The sequence below is a fragment of the Chiloscyllium plagiosum genome, unplaced genomic scaffold, assembly GCF_037043375.1.
Source record: "Chiloscyllium plagiosum isolate Xiang-an unplaced genomic scaffold, Cpla_swu_hap1 HiC_scaffold_37, whole genome shotgun sequence".
Taxonomy (NCBI): Eukaryota; Metazoa; Chordata; class Chondrichthyes; order Orectolobiformes; family Hemiscylliidae; genus Chiloscyllium; species Chiloscyllium plagiosum.
The window spans coordinates 15,285,738-15,307,617 of NW_028270175.1; the positions used below are offsets into that span (position 1 = coordinate 15,285,738).

Sequence of the window (21,880 nt, forward strand, 5' to 3'; positions counted from 1 at the left end):
TATCTCTGTGATTGATATCAGTTTTTCTTTCTCAGAATTCCTCTAAGGAAACCATATCATGAGTGAATAGGTCACTTCATTCCATGGAATTGTGGTTTTTAATCTTAATATTTAATCAGTGATACGAAAATAAAAAAAATCATTGCACATGACATTCGTAAATTGGGTTCACTGATAAGAGTGAAGTCTTTGCAAGTCATGGGTGCTGTGAAGCTTTGTAGGGTAAATACACAGTCCTGGACAACAACAACACTTGCAATGTTGTTTATTGATTTTTTTATTAAGCAGGAATTTTATCTTTAGCAGTTTCTTTTTCACCCATTTGCCATCCTAAAGATATTAACTTATGTTTGAGGTGTAGTTTAGATGGCGGCTACTGCCTTTCTGTATGACAGCTGGTGCCACTTGCTTAGGTGGTATGGTTAGGTATTTGACAGATACACAAGTTTATAAGAGAAGTCACTGAACACAGATTGCAACATATGTATAAGATCTTGTGACTGTTTTAAAACGTTGGGAAATTGTCCCCAATATCCCAGCATGAATCAGTTCTTACCACCATCATTAAAAGACAGATTAGGTCATTATCACATCCGTTTGTGGAATTTTGGAATGTGTAAATCACAGTATGCTTTACGACAGTGATACTCTTCAAAAGCGCTTAATTAGTGCAAACATTTTAAATGTCTTGAGCACATGAAAGGAACAATTTTAATGCAATATGTGATGCATTTCCCACAAAAAAAAACTTATTTTCCTGTATACTGTCAAAAAATATTTGGCTAGACACCTTAAGTGTGCAACCTACAAGGTTACATACCAAGAGCCAGGAAGTTGCTCAGACTAGTTGACTGCTTGCTGGCTAAAACAGAGGCAATGGAGCAAATAACAGCTTTCCATAAATTTATACGATTTGAAAACAAAGCGAGGAATATAGTACCAGCACTTTAAATTGAAGGTACTCCACCTACTTCATGTAGTTCTACATCAGATATAGCAAGTCCAGAAGCAAAATAAACAGCCACAATTCAGTTTCAAATGTGTAATCCCAGTCTTCAAAAAAAACGGTTGTCTACCATATCAGATTGTACTACTAGCAATGACCACATTGTGGAGTCATGAAAGAACAATTAGAACAAAATTCCACATTCCTGATATCGACTCATTTTGTGCCCACTTGATGTGCAATTGAGACTAACTTAAATCTCCTTTCATGTAAAATCTTTAGTAGTTAGTAAATGAAGGCTCTTAGATTCAATTCCAGTCCTGACTGAATTGGTAAACTCCTGTAGTATGAAATTATGTTCAGATGGCTTCATCCCAAATCATTTTATTTACAAGACTACTAGTGTAAAAATTAAAGCAAAAAACAAGTTGGTAGCAGTTAATCTAAGTAAAATGAAGACTATTGGAAAATATCAATGTACATAAATTATTTTTTAAATATATGGGTTGGTTAGCTCAGTTGGCTGGATTGCTGGTTTGCAATACAGAGTGATGCCTCCAGTGTGAGTCCAATTCCGTAATAACTAAGGGAACCACGAAAACCCTGCATTCTCAAACTCTCCTGAGATGTGATGACCCTCAGGTTAAACTCAGCACCAGTTGTTCTCTCATGAGACAGCTGCCCTACTTTTCTATAGCAAGTGTTGTTAAAAACCTGTGATAATTAGAAATGTAATAAGGAAATGTCCAAAATACATAGATGTTACGGATGAATTAATTTAAACACTGTTCTTCCAAACATATTTGCATTTTTAAAATGCATCATGTTTGAAATCTTTTTTATGACTACAGAAATGACAGTCTTTTACAGTAATGAAATAGCACCAATTGATCAGGATAAAATTGTAATATATACCTGATGTAGAATACAGTTGGTCCCTTTTTTAACATTACAACATTGTGGCACACTGTATTCAACTAGAAATTACAATGAACTTAATTCTTTTTCCTGATTTCTCTCTCGCTTTCTCAGTACAGTTCTACAAATACAGGTTCACCATCAGTACTTAGTGAAGAGATGAATCTTTAATATATTGTTTAAAAAAAACAATGTCAACAAGTTATTTAACTCATTGTAACTAGGTCAGATCTTACCCTCACTTGAAATCTGCACCTGAACATGTCTAAATAATAACAGAATTAAATAAAAATTCCACCAGCTACCGAGAGAGTTCAGAACATGTGAACCTCTGAATTACAAGTCCAGTGATAGTATCACTAATGCCACATTTACCCAATAGTAAAGTTTGTAGCTGAAGTTTCCTTCTTTAGCCCACTGAAATTCTGGCATTTGAAATAAGCTAATTCAGCGCAAACTGGCATTTGAGCTTGATTTCATAGCACTTTGATACCTTTACATAAGATATCATGTTGTTTTCAAAAGCAGCATTATACCCTCACATCATCTGATTAGGAAGTGTATTGGTAATACATAGACACATGCCATCAATCAATGCTAATTTTCAGAGAATTGCTGTATAAATCCTTAATAAATGCAATAGGTGGTTAGTGTAAGACAACCAAACAATAGGGCACTAATCAGCTGGACTGCCAAAAAACGTTCTTCAGCCATAAGAAGAAAACCTTGGAAAGATGGAAGTGCTCATTTTACGTCACAAGGAAATAAGGTCAGTACTGTCCACTTGTGAATTAAAAGTTTTCATTCTCCATCATCTTCAATGACACTAAAGTGAAAGGTTTCAGCTTCCAGTGAACATCGCAAGACATTGTGTCAAATAAAACTTGATAAACATCTGAATTACTTGTGTAAAATTCTATTGGGTTTGTGGAAATGGGACTGTGTTAGTTTAAGGATCTTTCAGTTTGATTGTAGCATGTAAGACTATGCTGTTAGTATCTCCTCTAAAAGGGGCACTTGTGTGCGGATTGCTGTTTTCTTGGTGGGGATGGGGTGGGGGGGGCGGGGCATGGATGAGGAGGAGAATAGACTTCCTCTGATAGGGTTAGTTAATGTACAGTCTATTCAGGATTTTGTGAATACTTGATACTGATACTGGATCCTAAGAGTAGAAAATTGTTCCCTTCTCCAGATCTGACATCTCAGATTTATTTTTTTTCCTGCAGTCACCAAGAAAAATTAATACAAATTAGCATCTACATGTTATTAGTAAATGTACTGCCCGAGTGGCCTAATGAATAAGGCACTGGCCTCTGGAGCCAGGGATTGTGTGTTCACGTCCCATCTGGGGTGCTGTAGGTTAATGTTGGTCTTTGAGCATCTACTGATTCTGCCATTAACTCCTCCTAAAGAGGGATAGCACAATCTGTCAAGCAAATGGAACAGGGCAGATGGTGGAGTTTGAATTCAGTTTATGGGTGGCACAATGATTAGCACTGCTGCCTCACAGCGCCAGAGACCCGGGTTCAATTCCCGCCTCAGGCGACTGACTGTGTGGAGTTTGCACATTCTCCCCGAGTCTGCGTGGGTTTCCTCCAGGTGCTCCGGTTTCCTCCCACAGTCTAAAAATGTGCAGGTCAGGTGAATTGTCCATTCTAAATTGCCCGTAGTGTTAGGTGAAATGTAAATGTAGGGGAATGGGTCTGGATGGGTTGCACTTTGGCGGGTCGGTGTGGACTTGTTGGGCCGAAGGGTCTGTTTCCACACTGTAAGTAATCTAATCTAATCACAGTAGGCTAAATAGATGAAGAAAGTTCAATGTCGTATCCACGGCCTGTGGAGTTAAGTTATGATAGTGAGACTATTGAAAATGCTTTTGGTAACTTCAAGCTAGGTGGCAGTAGAGTCTAGGGGAAAAAAAAACAATAAGTTTCCACTCAATAGGCAGATCAGCCAACCTTGCACACACATGATCAGACAATCTCAGATTCAGGTCTAAATGGCCATTCCTGTACAAATAACCTTTCAATCTGTGATCTCCAGGTTCACACATGCAAATTTTCAGATGGGTTCTGGTGATCTGGAAGAAGGGAAAAGGGGCCCAACAAGAAAAGCAAGCTGCCATTCTTGCAGTATTAGCCTCGTCAGTTTTAAGAAACATCATGATTAAATTTAGACCAACTGACCATTCTTCATGACAATTAATATTGCAACTTGTCAGGCTCTCAACCTTGCTCCTCAAATCATGTCAAAAAATTCTCAAATCTCAGTTTCAGCAACATCCCTAGAACAAAGATAATGTGTCAGAGCCCACAACAACAGGAAGCAGAGTATATTATGAAATGAGTAGTTACAAATATTGATCTTGTGCATTGACAACTTTTTTCGAGCAATGTTAACTTTCTCACCAATTTGTTCCATACTGTGCACAGTTATCAATATCTGGAAAAGAAATTTATCCCATTGATTGACACCGAGTGGTCATACTGTCTAGCCAAATGATCTTAAAATCTCAAATAAACTAATAATTGTGGGTCACAAATGACCCATTCAGTCACAGGAATGTAACTTTGAGATTATAATTTCATATTCACTTGTTCATCTGAGTATTGTAATAAGCTGGAGTTCCTATCAATAGCTTTGATATCTTAAGATTACCCATCATAGCTTTGCACTAAGATATCCTCGGCTACTAACCTAACAGCATCTTAGGTTCCATTTCCCTTGGAGCCACAAAGCAGAGCACCTTCATGAACATGACTGTATGAAAGCTCTCTACAGCTCTTTACTTTTCCACAATAGCTGAATAAGTACACAACATTGTACAGAATGTTCTATTAGCAGAAAGGTCCAAATTCAAAGCTAGTAAAGCAGCTGAGATACTATATAACTGGGTTCACCCCCTCCGCTGAAAAAGCTAAAGGAAAAACAAAATATATCTCAATCACATGTCTTGGTTGCTTTCTACTGACCTCTGCTAACAAGGAGGTATTGAGCATAGGCATGTAGCTTACAGTTAGATTACATCACCATCTGGGTTCACACTAAAGGTGAACCATTTCAGGAAGTTTCCAGAATGCTCTGCTGCTGTCAATTATGTATCTTATAGGTCTAGCATAAATACCTGCATCTTAATTATAAAGTAAAATTTCTCTTTCAAAAAAAGTACACTGATTCAGAAATGGATAAGCCAAAGAAGTACAAAATTATTTTCTTTTGACAAAACATTGTGAAAAAAATACAATACACATCACTAAAGCTAGACATCAGAGAAAAAAGATTAATTAAAAATTGAGTTTTAAAATTGAGTTTGAACTAGTTCAGGTAAGATCAACCAGGCTGGGTTTGAATAAACACTTAAAAGGCTAAGAGGAGATTTGATAGAGGTGTTTAAAATTGTTAAGGATTTAAATCAAGTAAATAAATATCATTTTTAAATGTTGATGACCAGAGGACAGAAGTGATTCCCTTAAAAATGCAACACAAGGTGGAAAAAAAATGATTTTTTTTCCCCCCATGAGCAGCTTAGAATTTGGAATGCAATATTGAACTGGATGGTGGGAACAGGTTTAAAAGTAGATTTCAGAAGAATTGGGTAAATACTTAAAGAAGGAGAAAAAATGCAGTAACACAGGGGAAGAGTCAAAGAGTAGGATAAGCTGGGGAGTTCTTCAAAAACATCCACAGACTCAGTGAGTCTTCTGTTCTATGCTACACTGATTCCAAGGTCACTCAAGTAGGTGCAAGTACTCAAAGGCAGCATCTCAGGTTGCCTGTTATGTTCCTTCGAGAAGCAGAAGGCTTAGTCCACATTTCTCAAAATCTACACAACTCCAATTATGAAGCCTCTAATGAGATGGTTTATTAACTTGTCACCACAACCACTATAACAAGGCAAACTTAGGATATTAGGTCTGCAGATATAAAGTTTAATAAATTAAATAGGCTTTAATTATTTATGAGAATTATAATTTTTGTATGCACTATAAGTTGCAAATTGTATTAATTCTTAAATATTTGGAATCATTGGCGTCACCTCCCACATAAGGAAAATACAGCTATGTGGCAACAGTCCCCAGCAGCTGCTGCACAATCTGCACTGGGCATTTCAGAGGTTGGAATTAAGTTAACCTTCTCATTATCTTCATATCACACTTGATAGAAGTTCTAAAGAAGGGTCACTGGACCCAAAATGTTAATTATACTTTCTCCTCAGAGATCCCACCAGACCTGCTGAATTTTTCCAGAAATTTCTGTTTTTGTTTCTGATTTTCAGCATCCACAGTTCTTTGGTTTTTCATGATAGCAACTAATCCTGATTTCCTTCTCTTTCACGTTATTTAATATCACTGCATTCCCACAAGGGAACTGGACCCCACACTGTGGTTTTTGCAATAATATCACTCTGCCCACCTCCTATCCTTCAGTAATGCTGTTGCAAAAGAATATGGAAATTGGGGCAAAAATCCTGCTTTAAATTATCAGCTAGATGCACAAACTTTGGTCAGCTGAACTTCAGTCAGAGATCCAAGCTAATGCTCTGGGGACTCAAGTTCAAATCCTACAATGGCAGCTGTGGAACTTAAATTTAATTAATACAATCTGGAACATAAGGTTGGTCTCAGCAATGGTAACCATGAAATTGTCAGTTATTGTTGTAAAAACCTGTGTTGTTCAGTAATCATCTTACCTCCAAGTAAGGGAAGGAAACCTTACTTGGTCTGGCCTACATATGACTCCAGATCCACAGTAATATGATCAGTTTGCATTTGCCCTCTGAAAATGCCCTAGTTTAGTTCAAGGACAATTAGAACAGACAATAATTAGCATCCACATTCCATGAAAGAATAGTGGAAAAATGAAATCCCACAGTCACCGAACTGAAATGCCAGCAGGTACTTATATCAAAGTTCAATATCTCACTTCCTCAGGCTACAGTATTTACTGTCATTAAATAATCAAGCTGTTCTTCCACATCATCTTTGCAAAAAACTCTCCCCCAACATCAACTCCAGATTCCACCTCGAAAAGAAGTTAAATAAAAGATCTTGTGGAATCTATTGATCCATGAAGATTCTTGAAATGCAGTACAGTGAAAATACCAATGTAACTCTGAAAATGCATTGTGTTTAGTTAAGGCAGACAGTCTTTTTCTGCTGCTTTTGATTCCAGTGTTTCTGATCACTTTGGGTTAAATATTGGCATGGGCCCAGGTCTTCTGACTTGGATGACAAAAGCTGATTTGTTGTTGTCCAGAAGGAGTTTCTCCTTGCCCTTCCACTACCCATTAAATAGTTAACATGAACAGCAATGCAATGTTAAGGATGAAATTAACATTCACTGTATTCACACAATACATTTTAGACAAAAAAGGAGAAAATTCTCTATATCTATTAAAAAGTTTGCAGTTTTAAATAAAAATTACCATTCATTTTTGAGTTGTTCAGTTAAAAAATGTGTTATTTTCTTTGTAAGTATCCAAACCCTTCTCCCCACCCCCAATTCTAGCTGTGTCATTGGTAGGAGTCCAGCAACTGTATTCATGTTTAGAAGCAATCCTAAACTGTCCAATAATTACAAATATAAAAGCACATATTTCTAAATAAATTGCGTTTTCAACCTACATTAGATCAAATTTTGTTAAATTATTTAAGTTACAGGATTGTAAAAATGCCAGTATTGCAGCTAAAGTACAGCAAAAGAAATCCGTGCAAACACCGACTCCAATCGGTTACACATACAGTACCCATATTAATGCACTGCCATCAAGTCAGTAAAACATGGAAAAATGCTTCTAATTTATGGGCAGATTTAAAAAAAAAAAATCCCATGATAGACTAATCAATAGATATTTAACCTAGGCCTTTAAAGACAACCTTCACACACAGCCTTGATGGACTGTTGCGAGGGCCTACCTACACAGAAGCACCTGAGTTCCATGTGCATTGTTCTGAAGTTCAAAACACTCATAGACAGATAATGGACAGAATAATCAGCTGTTAGTTGCTGCTGAAAAGCACATGAAACAGGCAATTGCAGTATGACATGAGGGGCCATAAGGGAAGGAGATACAATACATTTCTACTGATCCTACGGAAACTTCCTTACGTTGGAGCTCCCACTTTCTCTTGTGCAATATTCAATGTCGGATGTAGCCAACTACTGAGTGTTAGTACAGCAATAGGTTCTCAGTGGGATATTGTAGGATCAAATCTGCACAGTGGGTTAACTCATTCCTTCAAACATCCTGTTCCTGGTCTTCTGCCACCCCCAAACCTCCCTGACATCCATATCAGGCTGGTCTACTTGCTATCAGTTGAACCCACGACTCAGAATAAAACTTTTCCTTTAGAAGTATTGGTTCACAAGAGGAATGAACAGTTTATGAATCAGCTCTCTGTTCATTTTATTTTTTCACTGTTCCCCCACCCCCAATCCAATGAGTTACTGCTGCAGACTGTAATTAAACATGGTCTTCAACCGCCTTATGTTGTTTCTTTCAGGGCACTTCAGTTTTAATAACAGTGCCATCAAGGGCTTCATTCCGCAGATCCACTGCTGAACCATTCCTCCAAGACTGTTCTGCAGCCGCTGCAACCTGAATTGTCCACAAGAAATTCTCCTTTGTGATAAATGGCTCTTCCTTCCCTGAGGGAGGAGATCAAACAATCAATCAAAAACAAAGTAGTTTCTAAAGTAAGCGACAAGCAAAAAACTGTCAAACCCTGAGCTCCAGTCCAGTGCCCACCACCATCAGTATTGCTCCTCCCTGCTTCTCTCTTTCTTTCACCTTAAGGATGGGACTCTGCTTGGGGTACAGTAAAACAGCACTCCTGCAACCTACTCATTCTTTATCTATCAGCTGTGGCTCACTTATCGATGTTCCGAGTTAGAACACTGTGGGTACAAATAGCACTCAGAGATTGGAAACACAAAATTTAAGCCGACGCTGAGGAAGTGTCACATCAGCAAAATATAGGGTGAGATGTGAAATCAAGGCTCAGTTGGCCCCCTCAAGTAAGCATAAAAAAAACTGTGGCACTATTTCATGGTTGAGCAGAGGAACTCGCCTTAGAATTCTAGCCATTTTTAAATGCGCAACCAATATCACTAAATCAAGCAATCTGATCATTATCTTGTTGGTGTTAGTACGAGACAGCTATACACAAACTGGCTGCTACATTTCCAATTAAACAATGACTACATTTTAAAACTGCTTCATTATCTGTGAAGTACTTTGGGATGTTCTGAAGTTGTGAAACATGCTTTTTATAAAATTCAAGCCTTTTGTTTTCTTTTCCATTTCTGCCGAAGTAAAAGACTTTTGTTGGGATATATGATTCCAACTAACATCAGCTAAGAATAGACTTTCCTCAAGCTATATGGTATGAGAGAGTTTGGCAATGCATTTATAAAGCCAATTTTAAGATTTAGGATAAACTTGGAGTGACTTACTCCGGAATTAAACTTACACATGCAGTAAGGGTAATACTCAGTTGTGATGTTCTCGCTGCAGTTAAATAGTCTTATCATTTTTCACTGCAACAACTTGTACAAGGTGGAAAAAAAATGCAGATCCTAGTACTCTCAGGTATAAAGGAAAGAAAGGCAGGAATTGGAAAATTAAGGTGTCAGAAATTGAGGGTTTAGATGGTATAACAATCTCAATGCAGACTGATAACTCAGAAATAAATTCAATATTCCAGTTAATACCTAAAAAATGTCATAACACAATTTGACATTTTAAGTCTCTTACTGTAACAAAGGGATAAAAGTGTGATGGACTAAACACTATTTACAGGCAAATTATACTTGATCACAAAACAGAACATTTCCTTTGTTGCTTAATTCAACCAAAAACACATTTTGCAGATATTAGTTACACCGTCCTTCAAGAAGATATTCAATTCTCCCAGAACCAGTCCAAGATGATTCTAGTTTCCAAAAATTTACTTCCTTTTTTTATTTCATAGCCGAGACATCTTTAATTTCTGAACTGCTTTTCAATCAAGAAAATTCATTCTCTAGCGTAAGCTAGGCAAATCTGCCAGCTCTTCATAAAGTTACTCTTTTGCAACAACCAACGGCTCACAGTAAGACTTATCCAGCAACAAAACAACTGACCAATCATCTGCTAATGGGAAAACTCTTCCATAAAATTACATCATGGAATCATTATACTCACTTTAACCTTGATTTAATGATTGAATTTCACGCAAAAGGCAGAATCTCCAAAATGCAGCACGGCATATGAGATATCCAGTTAAATTATGAGCACAAATATTGCAGAGGGGCTGGAACCTACAAATCTTCTGACTGGAGATCAGAATGCTATGTATTGAAACCAAGCTGACATTTAATCCACAAAATGACAGAGAATGTGGTGAACATCAGCTTTACTAAGGACTCTGAATCTTCTGAAAGACCATCCTTCGTTTCTGGATTACTGATGAACTAATCTATTCATAAGTAAACTGCTTTTACAATCCAAAATAAAAGTATAGATCTATCACATTGGAACATTTCTGTTCTTTTGCTAACCTTTCAGAGTTCTGAGGAAGTGTTTCACCAGATCTCTGTAAGCATCTTTGTATCGGTCATAATGCAATTGGGAACACACAGGTCTTGGTGTGCCCTGCTCAGTTATTCCAAGGGCACTCTGATTGTCCATCCTTAGTGTTCCTTCTGATCCATGAACCTTAAAAAGAATTCAAAAACAAAACAAATGTTGGCGTACATGCCATTTAATCATGCTTCATGCTACTTCTCAAGGTGGGAAGATTACTACCACCCCCATCTCCCAAATATGGATAGCACATACACAGGTGGAAGAGTAAATAGCAGTTCTAATATGATAACCTTGAAATTCATTTTCGTACGTCATACGCAGCAGTAAAAATGGTAAGTGTACCAGCCATCCTAAACAGTGCCAAGTTTAGATTAGATTAGATTACTTACAGTGTGGAAACAGGCCCTTCAGCCCAACAAGTCCACACCGACCCGCCGAAGCATAACCCACCCAGACCCATTCCCCTACATTTACCCCTACACCTAATACTACGGGCAATTTAGCATGGCCAATTCACCTAACCTGCACATTTTTGGATTGTGGGAGGAAACCGGAGCACCTGGAGGAAATCCACATAGACACGGGGAGAATGTGCAAGGGAATAATTTGCAACTATTTCTACTCTTGATGATGATTACGCAGTAAGCAGCCCTCACTCCACTGGAATTGTCTTTGTGTGAAACAATGTAGGACAATCACAGAATTGACCACTGGGATGCTCTTCCACAAACAAAATCCAGAATTGTGAAAACTGTACCAAAGTTAGAAACAGCATTTTCAGGCTAAGTAATATTGTGCATGCACAATAAATAAAAGGGTAAACAGGACAAACAGTGAGAGACGAAGAAAAAATTATCAAGGGTTTAGATGTAACGAATAGTCACTGTCAATGAGATAATGACTTACTTCCAACCTCTGGTCAATGCTGCGTGTACAATGCTGGCTGACATCAAGCGTGACTATAGCACCACTGGCAAATTTCATGCTGACTGAGACTGTGTCAGCATCCTTAAGTGCTGCAATGTCTATTAGGAGTAGAAAACAGGTTGTAGTTAACTTCTGCATGCTTCGCAAAACTGCATTCATCTCAAAAGGTAGCTGTCTCTTACTCTTTTAGAATCGTTCTAAACTCTATCATTTACTTCCTGGCAATCATTCACTTTTTTTTTTAAAGAGAGGAGGATTTCTTTATCCACCAGTTTTCTTAACCTTTTCCTTTGCCAGTATAGATATTGTGGCAGACACCATTCAAACAGATGTTGTACCCACATAATGATATTCGCTTGGAAGTTTAAAAATTGGCACAATCACAACATGTTTAACAGGATTTTAAACTGCGGTAAATAATAACAGGAGATATAACATTTGAATATAGCCTGTGATGATCAGGGGTCATACTAAACCCTTAATCTGAGCTTAGCACCAAGTGCAGTGCAGGAAATGTCATATCACACTTCCTTCACATCACCCCCATCAATATTTGTTGATCCTCTTACTGTGCTTACTTTCACTGGTGTCAAGGTCCAGATATTATCACACATATGCAGCAATTCTTCCCACACAAGGCCACATAGTATCAGTAGGTTATTCCACCATGAGGGCTTCTATAAATGTTCAGACAAATTCATCCCATTAAGAGACACTCAATAGCAATAAGAATGAATACTGTGTTTTCTCCTCTTCACCAATGTGCCAATCTTCATCAGTATGTATCTTCACTATTTGGCCATGGCTCAGTGGGTAACACACTTGACACTAAGTGAGAAGGCTGTGGAATTCAAGTCCCACTCCAGGTATCTAAGCATAATATTTATGTTGACATGCCATTGCAGTACTGAGAGGGTGCTGCACTGCTACCAGTGCTCCCTTTCAGGTGCTAACTGCTCTCTCAGATGAATATAAAAGATTCCATGACACCAATTCAAAAAGCAGGGGCCTCCCTGCCCTAGTCAATTTTTATCCCAAAACAAACATCACTAATACAGAATCACTAGTTCTGCATGAATAAAGAATCACTAACTCCAAAGATGGATCACTGGATTTGAAACGTTAACTATGATTTTCCCTCCACAAATAGTGCCAGACCTGCCAGGTTTCCCCAGCAATTTCTGTTTTTGTTTGTTTCAGATCACTAATATAGATCCTAAGGTCATCATCCCATTGCTGATTGTGTTCTTGTCTATAAAAAAAATATGTTTTTCATATTACAATAGCAGCCACACTTCAAAAAGTTCAGCTCTTTTGTCCTTGCTTTCTTTTTTTAGGGGGGGATGGTGGGGAGATTTAAGGACCTGAGTGGCCCTCGTGGAATCAAAACCGACCATCAGTGAGCAGATTATTTACTTGCAAGTGCCACTTGATAGCATTGTTGGTGACCTCTTTCATCACTTTACTAAAGATCAAGAGTGGACTAATATAGCAATTTTTGAAGCCCCCTTGTATCAGTTGTTTATTGTTCACTACCATAAATGGATGTGGCAATACAGCAGAGCTTAGATCTGAGCAGCTCTCTGTGGAGATGTTTAATCCTGTATATTGCATGCTGCTTCTGCTGTTTGGCTGCTGGGCACTTATGTGTTGTAAGTTTAGCAGATTGATACCTCATTTTTATGCCTTGTGCTGCTCCTGGAATGCCAACTGCATTCTGTATTGAACACAGCTTGATGGTATTGTTGGGCGGTTTATTCATTCACAGGATGCTGAGTGTGGTTGAATATAATTCTGCTGGGGGCTTGTGGTGCAACAGTGGTGTTCCTAACTCTGGTTCAGAAGGTCCAGGTTCATGTCCCACCTGTCCTGGAGGTGTACCCTAACAATTCTGAACTGTTTGATTAGAATTCTGCTACTGCTGATGGCCCATAGCATCTCCTGGATGCCCAGTTCTAAGCTGTTAAATGTGTTTAAAATCTGTCCCACTGCATGTTTGATCTGATGTTATGAGATTTCACAGAGTCTGGAATCAATATTTAGAATTCTCAAGGCAACTCTGGGCAAGATTATATACCACTGAACCATCATCTCTGGTCTATCCTGCTGGTGGGTCAAGACATACCCAGTCAGTGAGGTATGATTCTGTAATTATGACAATATCAGACTGTGTCTGCTCTAGTCTGTGGGATGGTTCACTCAATTTTGGAACAAGCCCTCACAGAAGGACACTGGAGGGTCCACAGGGCCGGGTTTGCTGTGTCATTTCCAGTTCCTTGATTGATAGTGGTTGGTCCTGTTTCTTTCCCTTTATCAGCTTTTGTAGCAGTTTTAATCTATCTAATTGGCTTACTGTGTCATTTTATTGAGCAGTTTAAAGTTAACCACAATGCTGTTGGCCAGACGAGGTAAGAATGACAGATTTCCTTTCCTAAAGGACATTAGTGAATCAAATGGGTTGTAATACAATCATCAGTGAATTACATCACTTTTAGATTCATTTTTTAATCGAATTCGAACTTTCCAGCTGCCAGAGGAGACCGGAATCCAAATTACCAGAAATGTAGTCAAGTGACATTATCATTTTGTCACCACCTTGTCCAATAACCTTTCACATGGGAACTAACCAAGGAGAAAAATGATATGAAACATATCTAAAATAAATACTCCCTAAATCAGGTGCACAAAAGAGTAACTGGGTTGTCACAAGTCAAAACATCTATCCTCGTCCCCTCTCCAGATCAATATTTAAGGTTAAATTTGAAGGTATTTCCTAAATTCAAATTCATAAATCAGACCAAGAAATGAATTGGATGAAACAGATTTAAATCTATTATTGTGAAGATACTTCCTCTTAGCACTTGCAGACAAGATTTTTGCTACAAGAACTATTTATTAAACTTTCAACCAGTTTCTACCTTGGCAGAAGGCATGACCCAATGAAAATATGGTATCTGGAGCGTTTTCCCCAAGTAGCCAGCAGATAGTATCTAGGTCATGTACTACACCATCGTAGAATATCCCACCTGTTTAAAAAGAACAATTCAAATGGATTTGTCCGCATAAAACAGTAGATTAGGTAGCTACAATAATAAGGATTTCAGAGTCTTGAGAAGGTTTCAGCAATAGAAAAGGCTGAAACATCACAAGACAACAAAGTCTGAACAGATTACCAATCTTGTTCAATCTCGAGATACACAGCAAGCTAAGAAACAGAAATGAAAACAATTAACTAGTACATCAAGTTTGCTGTTGAGTTCATGACCACCCACTGCAGCAGAATTGAAATCTCTTCTGAGGTTAAAGAAGAGCCCGCTAAGGTTCAATAAAGCAGGGAGAAAGACTAACTGGCTACTTCAGGTGATATTGAAACCATGACAGATCATATATGAAGCAGTATGCTTATTATCCATTGGCTTCTGTATTATGCAATTTCTACTGGCACCAAGAAACAGTCTAGCTCCCTCTTGAAGGCATACAGAAGTGTTAATATGCCTACATTATTCAATGTAACAAACTGATGCCAAAGCTCAATTTCCAATTGTTCACCATTCACATCTTACTGTGGAGCATCACCGGCAATAGCTCTAATACAGTAATTACCACATAATGTGAATCCAAGTGTCTCTGGGGTTTATTTTACTTGGGTAAAATTTTCACTTGTTTGCAATAATTCAACAATTGCCCAGATGAACAGTTATTTAAATACACATGCTCAATGATCCACTATATTATTCTATCATTATGCACTTCTAGTGTGCTGAGACAGCAAAAAGGAAGGGGATGAAGGAAGAGGATGGGAGAGAGTTCTACACCTTATCTATTAGCAATACACAACAGGAACACATAGTTCCCTGTCAATAATGATTGGGAGTAGGATATACTAAAGTCTAATGAGATGCAGTAGGATAATGGTTGCATACATTGTAACAAAGGGGTTGGCAAAACAAATCTGTCACAGAATAATTTCCACAATGAGAGAGAAAATAGGTATCAAGTTCAACATGCAGTGAAAACCAATAATATACGTTAATGCTACATCATAAACCAGACTCCCATCAGAAATATTATCCCTCTATAAATGTTGCAACCTGTTGTATATTGCCAACGTATTTTTGTTTTATTGCATATGTTCAGCTTTTTGATTTACCTCAAATTGTTTCTCCAAATCAACATTTTCAACAGATTTGCAGATACACAGAACTAACCTGTTTGCAATTTACTTTTCCAAGTCCATACCTGCTTTTTTGATATAGCTTAAAGATGGAGATGGGAAGGTTCTACTGACACTGACTATTCGTTGAATCCTCCCTAGAGCTTTATTGTGAACCTTCTTGTACAAGAACTGCACAGCTGGATCAAAACGTCTGCATAGAGACAGAAAAGAGACATTCATGTCAAACAACACATTAGTAATAAAGGATGTTATTACAGGAGAATAGCAAATAATTGTTTAAAACTGTGTTTTGGAAGCTTAAAAATCCATTCAGATTCCCAAAATCACTTGCCAGCATTCCAAGAGTAGAATTAAGAGGTCACGATGGAGAAAATGGTGTGATCACCAACAATATTACATGTCTTAAGAACATGTTTACAAATAAAATAAAATATCAGACTTTCCTGCTTTTTGTCTTTTCTTTCTAATTTCCACTTTCAATATCACATGCAAGTCACCACTTTCCAAACATAAGCTAAGTAAATGCCAAGATTTCAGGAGGCATTATTGCTAGGCCAGTCCAGTTGGTGGACACACAAACACATGTACTTACACATGCACTTTCTAGCTGTGGTCAGGAACAGGACTCCTAACTGATTTTTTCCTTTTCCCCTCCTTTAGCTTGCTAAGATCTGGGAGCGACACAGAGGTTGAGAACAAGTTGAGAGTCTTCATGCTTTGTACACACTGGGCAATACGTTTATAGAGTCAGCGATGTACAACACAGAAACAGACCCTTTGGTCCAGTTCGTCCATGCCAACCAGATATCCTAACCTAATACTGTCCCATTTGTGGGCGGCACAGTGGTTAGCACTGCTGCCTCACAGCGCTAGAGACCCGGGTTCAATTCCCGCCTCAGGCGACTGACTGTGTGGAGTTTGCACATTCTCCCTGTGTTTGCGTGAGTTTCCTCCGGGTGCTCCGGTTTCCTCCCACACTCCAAAGATGTGCAGGTCAGGTGAATTGGCCATGCTAAATTGCCCGTAGTGTTAGGTAAAAAGGGGTAAATGTAGGGGTATGGGTGGGTTGCGCTTCAGCGGGGCAGTGTGGACTTGTTGAGCCGAAGGGCCTGTTTCCACACTGTAAGTAATCTAATCTTGCCAGCACTGGGCCCACATTGAACCTACTCTTTGATTTAGCAAATATGTTATCAATGCAACAACCTACACATATATAAAATTCTAGCAAATGATCCCTTTTTTTAGGGATTACTCACTTATATAGACCACAGACTAGAGGTTGCCCACATCTTGCAGCTTCATCAAAACATGACTCAGCCATTTGCTTGTCTAAACTCAGTAACTTTTCACAGAATACTCCTTTACCTGAAACACAAAGAAAACAAATTCATTTACCTCATAGTACCACTGTTTAAGATACAATAAAATTTCACAGCACTCTGGCTAAACACAGCAAAATAGCTTCCAAATTGTATGCTATCAGGAAATTAGGCTGGTGAAGTTAGCGCTAGAAGATCAAGGTGATTGTTATAACACAAAATCTTTCGTGAACCCAGTTAGAGAGAAGAAAACATTCATTTTTTAGGTAAAAAACTTCAATTTGTATCCTGTGCAGGAATGCAAAAGAGATGCTGGAAGACATTTATCAGAAATTGATGAGTTTTTGTTTGCTAGAGTTTTAAGGGTAAAAAACATTCAACGTGCAAAGGAAATCCAACTTTCTGAAGGAAAGCTTGCAGGACAGTGCATCTGAATGTGAAGTGTGGATAGTATTTGCCATCATAAATTCAGTCAAATAACCTCCACCTGACAACCTATGCTCTCAGTTGAACAGTGGCCACTCAAATGAGGGACTTCAGGGTTTTCAATCCTTGTAGCACAAGTCATTTATCTTCAGGGACAAGAGGAAAAAAATAAGGGGATAAAAAGCCTCACAGAAATTTTGTGGCAAGCATTAATGAATGGTTATAAATTCAGAGAGTATGCGGTTTTATAAACATACAAACAGTATATCCATCAAATTATGATGTATCAATTCTGTAGGTAAATGGTAGATGTGTGGCCTTTTAAGGGTACAAACTCTAACCCATGTAAAGTAAACATTTCAATAATTTTAAAATGATCACTAATCTAGCTGGGGTTAATAGTCTGTAATTTTCTTTGTGGCAAAATCAACTTGTGGTTCTCGTATTTTCTGCATGTGGAGAGCTCTTCTGTACTTCAAAAAGAACAGTTCCTGATCTTAAAGGTTTTTTTTCAAAAAGGGCTGTAGAAATCGCATTTCTTAACATGGAAGGCAATATGCAGTATTGAAAAGCTACAAAACAATGACCAATGCACATCAGCTAATTGAGTCTATAACCTCAGTTCATATAAATAAACAATTAGAAACCATTTAATTTCAAAGTACTGCTCAAACTTGGTAATCACATAATGCATCCATCTCAATTTTCTTTTTTGTTAGCAGTGCACTTCTACTTAACATCGCTCTGGTCCCCTTTCCCCTTCAAAGATGGTGCTGCAGTTACATGGGTTGAAGCAACTATGCCAACATCTTAACCAAGTGGTAATCAATTACACAAAAAAAATCAAAAAGCTATATAAAAACACAGGGCATTATGATAAATCCTCATCCTCACCAAATATATGTTCCAGCAGAAACTACTGACAGGCTCACAAAGATCATTACTGACAGATCATTTCCCTATGTCTTCTCCATATTGAGACTGACATAGAATCCAACCCAAAAAACAACTAGTACAGGTTTGGGATCAACTGTGGGACTACCTAGATGATTCAAAACCACGGTGCCCAATGTAGGGTCCCTTAACCTTTACAGCAAACTGGCAAAAGTTACCTCCTCAATATTACCATTCCTTGTCTCTTAAATTCCATGCTATATTTATCATTCAGACACACCATACCTGCACGTAAAGCATCCAGGACTATTTCCGAGCCTTCTTCTGCCAATGAACAAATAATAATTCCTGAGACGCTGCATAAACAACAGTATGGGAAATGGTTAGGAATCTGTGTCGATTAACTTGAAGTGCATTGAAGATCTCAATTATTTTTTAAATTCAACTGTAACCAGTCCATTATGATTAAACTTACAGCACTGTGACTGAAGACTATTAAATGGCTGTTGGTGCTAGTCAAAGTACCTGGCATCATTCAAGCATTATATACAGTCGAAGCATGGGAAAACAGTAACACAAAGGTTCTAATGATATTGTGGAATCAAATATGAACAAATGGAGTTTTCTGTTTTATATTCTACATCTGGATGCTGAAGTGGAATCTGAATCCACTTACTAAAGAGCAGCTGATCAAGTCCAATCAAATTCTATGCTAAGTTAGCTGATCTCAACCAGATTCACAAGGATGAGAACTTTAAAGGGCTTTGCTGTCTACAAACTAGTTCAAGAAATGGTTAGCAAGAGACACAGCCTGAATTTACAGTCTATTCTGCTCCTGTCAAGCAACAAAACTCCCATTAGTAAATGAATACAGATTCTAAGTAAAAAATAATTTCCTCTAAGATCATATCCTTCCCCTGGCAGATACTTGCTCTCCAGATTTCTATATGATTTTTGGACATTTTAGTCAGATCTGTGGCTGAGTGATTTTGCAGAGAATGTAAAGCAATAAAAAAGAAGGAAACAAAGTATTGATACAATCTTACAAAAGGTGTGAAAAGGTCTAAAAAGGCCATCAATGCACATCCTGGGTGTCAACAGTGCAAACGTATGCATCGTTATTCACATTCTCCTTGAATGACAAGCCAAGGAAGAACAAAACAACTTATCAATTTAAGGAAAATGAATTGGAGATTACACCCATTCAGCCATCAAGCAAACTCTCAAAAACCACAGCAAACTAATCTATCCCAACTATCCTGCTGACCCCATCAGAGAAACTCATTGCTCCAAAACAAGCAGGTCTGTGCAGAATTAATACATAGCTCACAATCGTACCGTTCGTCATTGAGCACAATTTCAGCGTCCTGCCCCCGTAACACCCTGGTGTTTGCAAGTATGTCCGTGCTGAAGGTACATTCCAAATCCTGGATGCAATCCTCCACAATGTACAGCAAGCAGCAGTCACTTTCCTCTTCAATGCTTTTAAACAAAGCTCTGTTGCCACTGCACGCGCCAAACAGTGCCAGTCCAATCCGGCTGCCCATCAAACCACCATTCCCATATCGCCCCAATGCCATGTTGGACGCAACATTATTGGAAGCTTCAGGAAGAATGTGCCTTTGCCCACTGGGTCTCGAAGATTGTGAATGACCAAGGACTTGGAAACCATTATATAAAGGTGATGAACGTGATGGGGAGTTTAAGGTAGCCATGTCATGGTGGATAGTCACCGTATTAGTGGTGGAGTTGGATACACTGGTTCTAAATGAGATCATATTCTGATGGTGAGACACTGGAGATGAAACGTTGTTGCTGAAGCTGGTGGAACAGGGGTTGGGTTGAAACACAAAAGATGACGACTGCGGTAGAACAGATTGATCGAGCACGGACATACCAGCAGCAAAGTCTACAGGAGGAGACCTAGGAAAGAGAATATAGCAGCAAAACATTAGGTAACTTAAAAATTATATAATCTTTGATGTCCACTAACTCCCCCAGTCACAAAATTTAACTTGAAAAATGCAGAGTACAATTGAGCTGTTAGAGGATTAAATTAGACAAGAAATAGAAACATGCTGCACCATCTCAGCAGGTGCGGTACCAGATGTTGAAAGAGAAAAACAGAGATAACCTTTCATGTCTCAAATGACTCTTTTTCAGGATCGAACTGTACCAACTCTAAAGAAGAGTCAATGGATTTAAAACCTGACTCTGTTTCTCTGTACAGATGTTGGCAGACCTGTTGAGCTTCTTCAGATGATCTGTTATCATCTCAGATTTCTAGCAACCATAGTATTTTACTTTTATTTGAATCAGCTATTATGGCAGGATACAGTTACACCGGTTCTCAATTGAATTGGCCAACACGAGGGGGAGAGGGGACTGTGTGTGTTCACATGCACTATTATCCTGGTGATTCAATTAACCTTACTGGATGTATCTGCTTGTGTGTGAAAGAACAGAATAGAATTGAACACCACTGAGACATTTCCTTGCTCTACCAGATCAGATAGCTTGTCAACACATCATTCAGGGTCAATTGGATGGGTATATGAATAGGAAGGGTTTTAAGGGATATGGGCCGGGTGCTGGCAGGTGGGATTAGATTGGGTTGGGATATCTGGTTGGCATGGACAGGTTGGACCAAAGGGTCTGTTTCCATGCTGTACATCTCTATGACTCTATTTGTGAAGTAACTTATTTAAAATGAGGAACTTTAAAAAGCACACCATACCCACCTTGCACAATTATTCCACTGTAAAAAGAGTTCCAATTAAACAGTGCCTTCCATAATCTCAAGAAATCAATGATGATTTGTAGGCAAGCAATGCTTTTGAAGTGTGGTCACTATTGCAACGAAGAGAGAAAACGAGGAAGAAAAACAGCTTGATCCTTAAATCCCACTTCAGCACATGGACAGCACTCAAAGTCACTGATAGATATTCAAATTCTAGCCAAATCTTTATTTCAATTTTGAAGCTTTGCTGTGAGTATTAAAATCCAGAGTACCCTAAATACTCTAATTAATGAGAAAGGAAAACAAAACAGAACAAAAGAAAAGTCAGCTCACAATCATTGCCAAGAGAGTTGTGCAACGTGGATTTTTTGGAACTGCAATGCTTTACTCCAGTTTGTTTATAATCCTATTAGTTGGAAGAATGCCACACTTCAGGGGTGACCTCAAGATTACTTGACCGACAACAGAAATCTGGCGCATTAACTGTACAGATACATTGTAAAATGACATGGAATGAAATTCTTCTAATGAAGGCTTTGGATAATTTTAAATTAGGAAATGGGAACATTATAAAACTAGCCGATCTGTCAGCTTGGCTGAAATGACAGCACTCTCACCTTGCTCAAGAAGATACATAGTTCAAATCCACACGGGATTTATGAATACAGGCGAGACACTATGCTATATGCCTCATTATATAATGCTATCCCTTGGATGAAAATCTCAACCATTGTACCTGTTCCAATTGCTCAAGTGCATTTTAAAGATTGTTCCTCAAGTAGTGTAATGCAATCGCAAATTCTCTTAAGTATAATTTCCTCTTTAAACCAGCACCCCTAAATAAACATATGTAACAACTTCAATGTCCTTGAAAAGCCTGTTAAGAAAAGACTCTGGAATCCTGTACCAATTGTTGCCACGCAACCTCTTCTGGTCTTTGCTTCTATTCCAAAGTCAGAAGAAC

At 38.3% G+C, this 21,880-nt stretch overlaps 1 protein-coding gene across 3 annotated transcripts in view; it reads right to left on the bottom strand.

Annotated features, from left to right (window-relative positions):
• Positions 1 to 2,011: 2,011 nt before the first annotated feature.
• Positions 2,012 to 21,880, bottom strand: part of LOC122540382 (uncharacterized) — a 33,117-nt gene continuing 13,248 nt past the window's right edge. Inside the window, exons 1-9 of one of the 3 annotated variants that reach the window (XM_043676030.2) lie at positions 20,918 to 21,025; positions 19,515 to 20,099; positions 18,462 to 18,532; positions 16,794 to 16,902; positions 15,600 to 15,727; positions 14,279 to 14,386; positions 11,340 to 11,458; positions 10,406 to 10,562; positions 2,012 to 8,512 (exon numbers count right to left, since the gene is read on the bottom strand). In XM_043676030.2, coding sequence (XP_043531965.2) covers positions 8,364 to 8,512; positions 10,406 to 10,562; positions 11,340 to 11,458; positions 14,279 to 14,386; positions 15,600 to 15,727; positions 16,794 to 16,902; positions 18,462 to 18,532; positions 19,515 to 20,071 — 1,398 coding nt within the window. In that variant the 5' untranslated portion in view covers positions 20,072 to 20,099; positions 20,918 to 21,025 and the 3' untranslated portion in view covers positions 2,012 to 8,363. Of the gene's footprint in view, positions 8,513 to 10,405; positions 10,563 to 11,339; positions 11,459 to 14,278; positions 14,387 to 15,599; positions 15,728 to 16,793; positions 16,903 to 18,461; positions 18,533 to 19,514; positions 20,100 to 20,917; positions 21,026 to 21,880 lie in introns of those variants that run through there. The other 2 variants (XM_087980376.1, XM_087980377.1) reach the window with 2 other exon arrangements.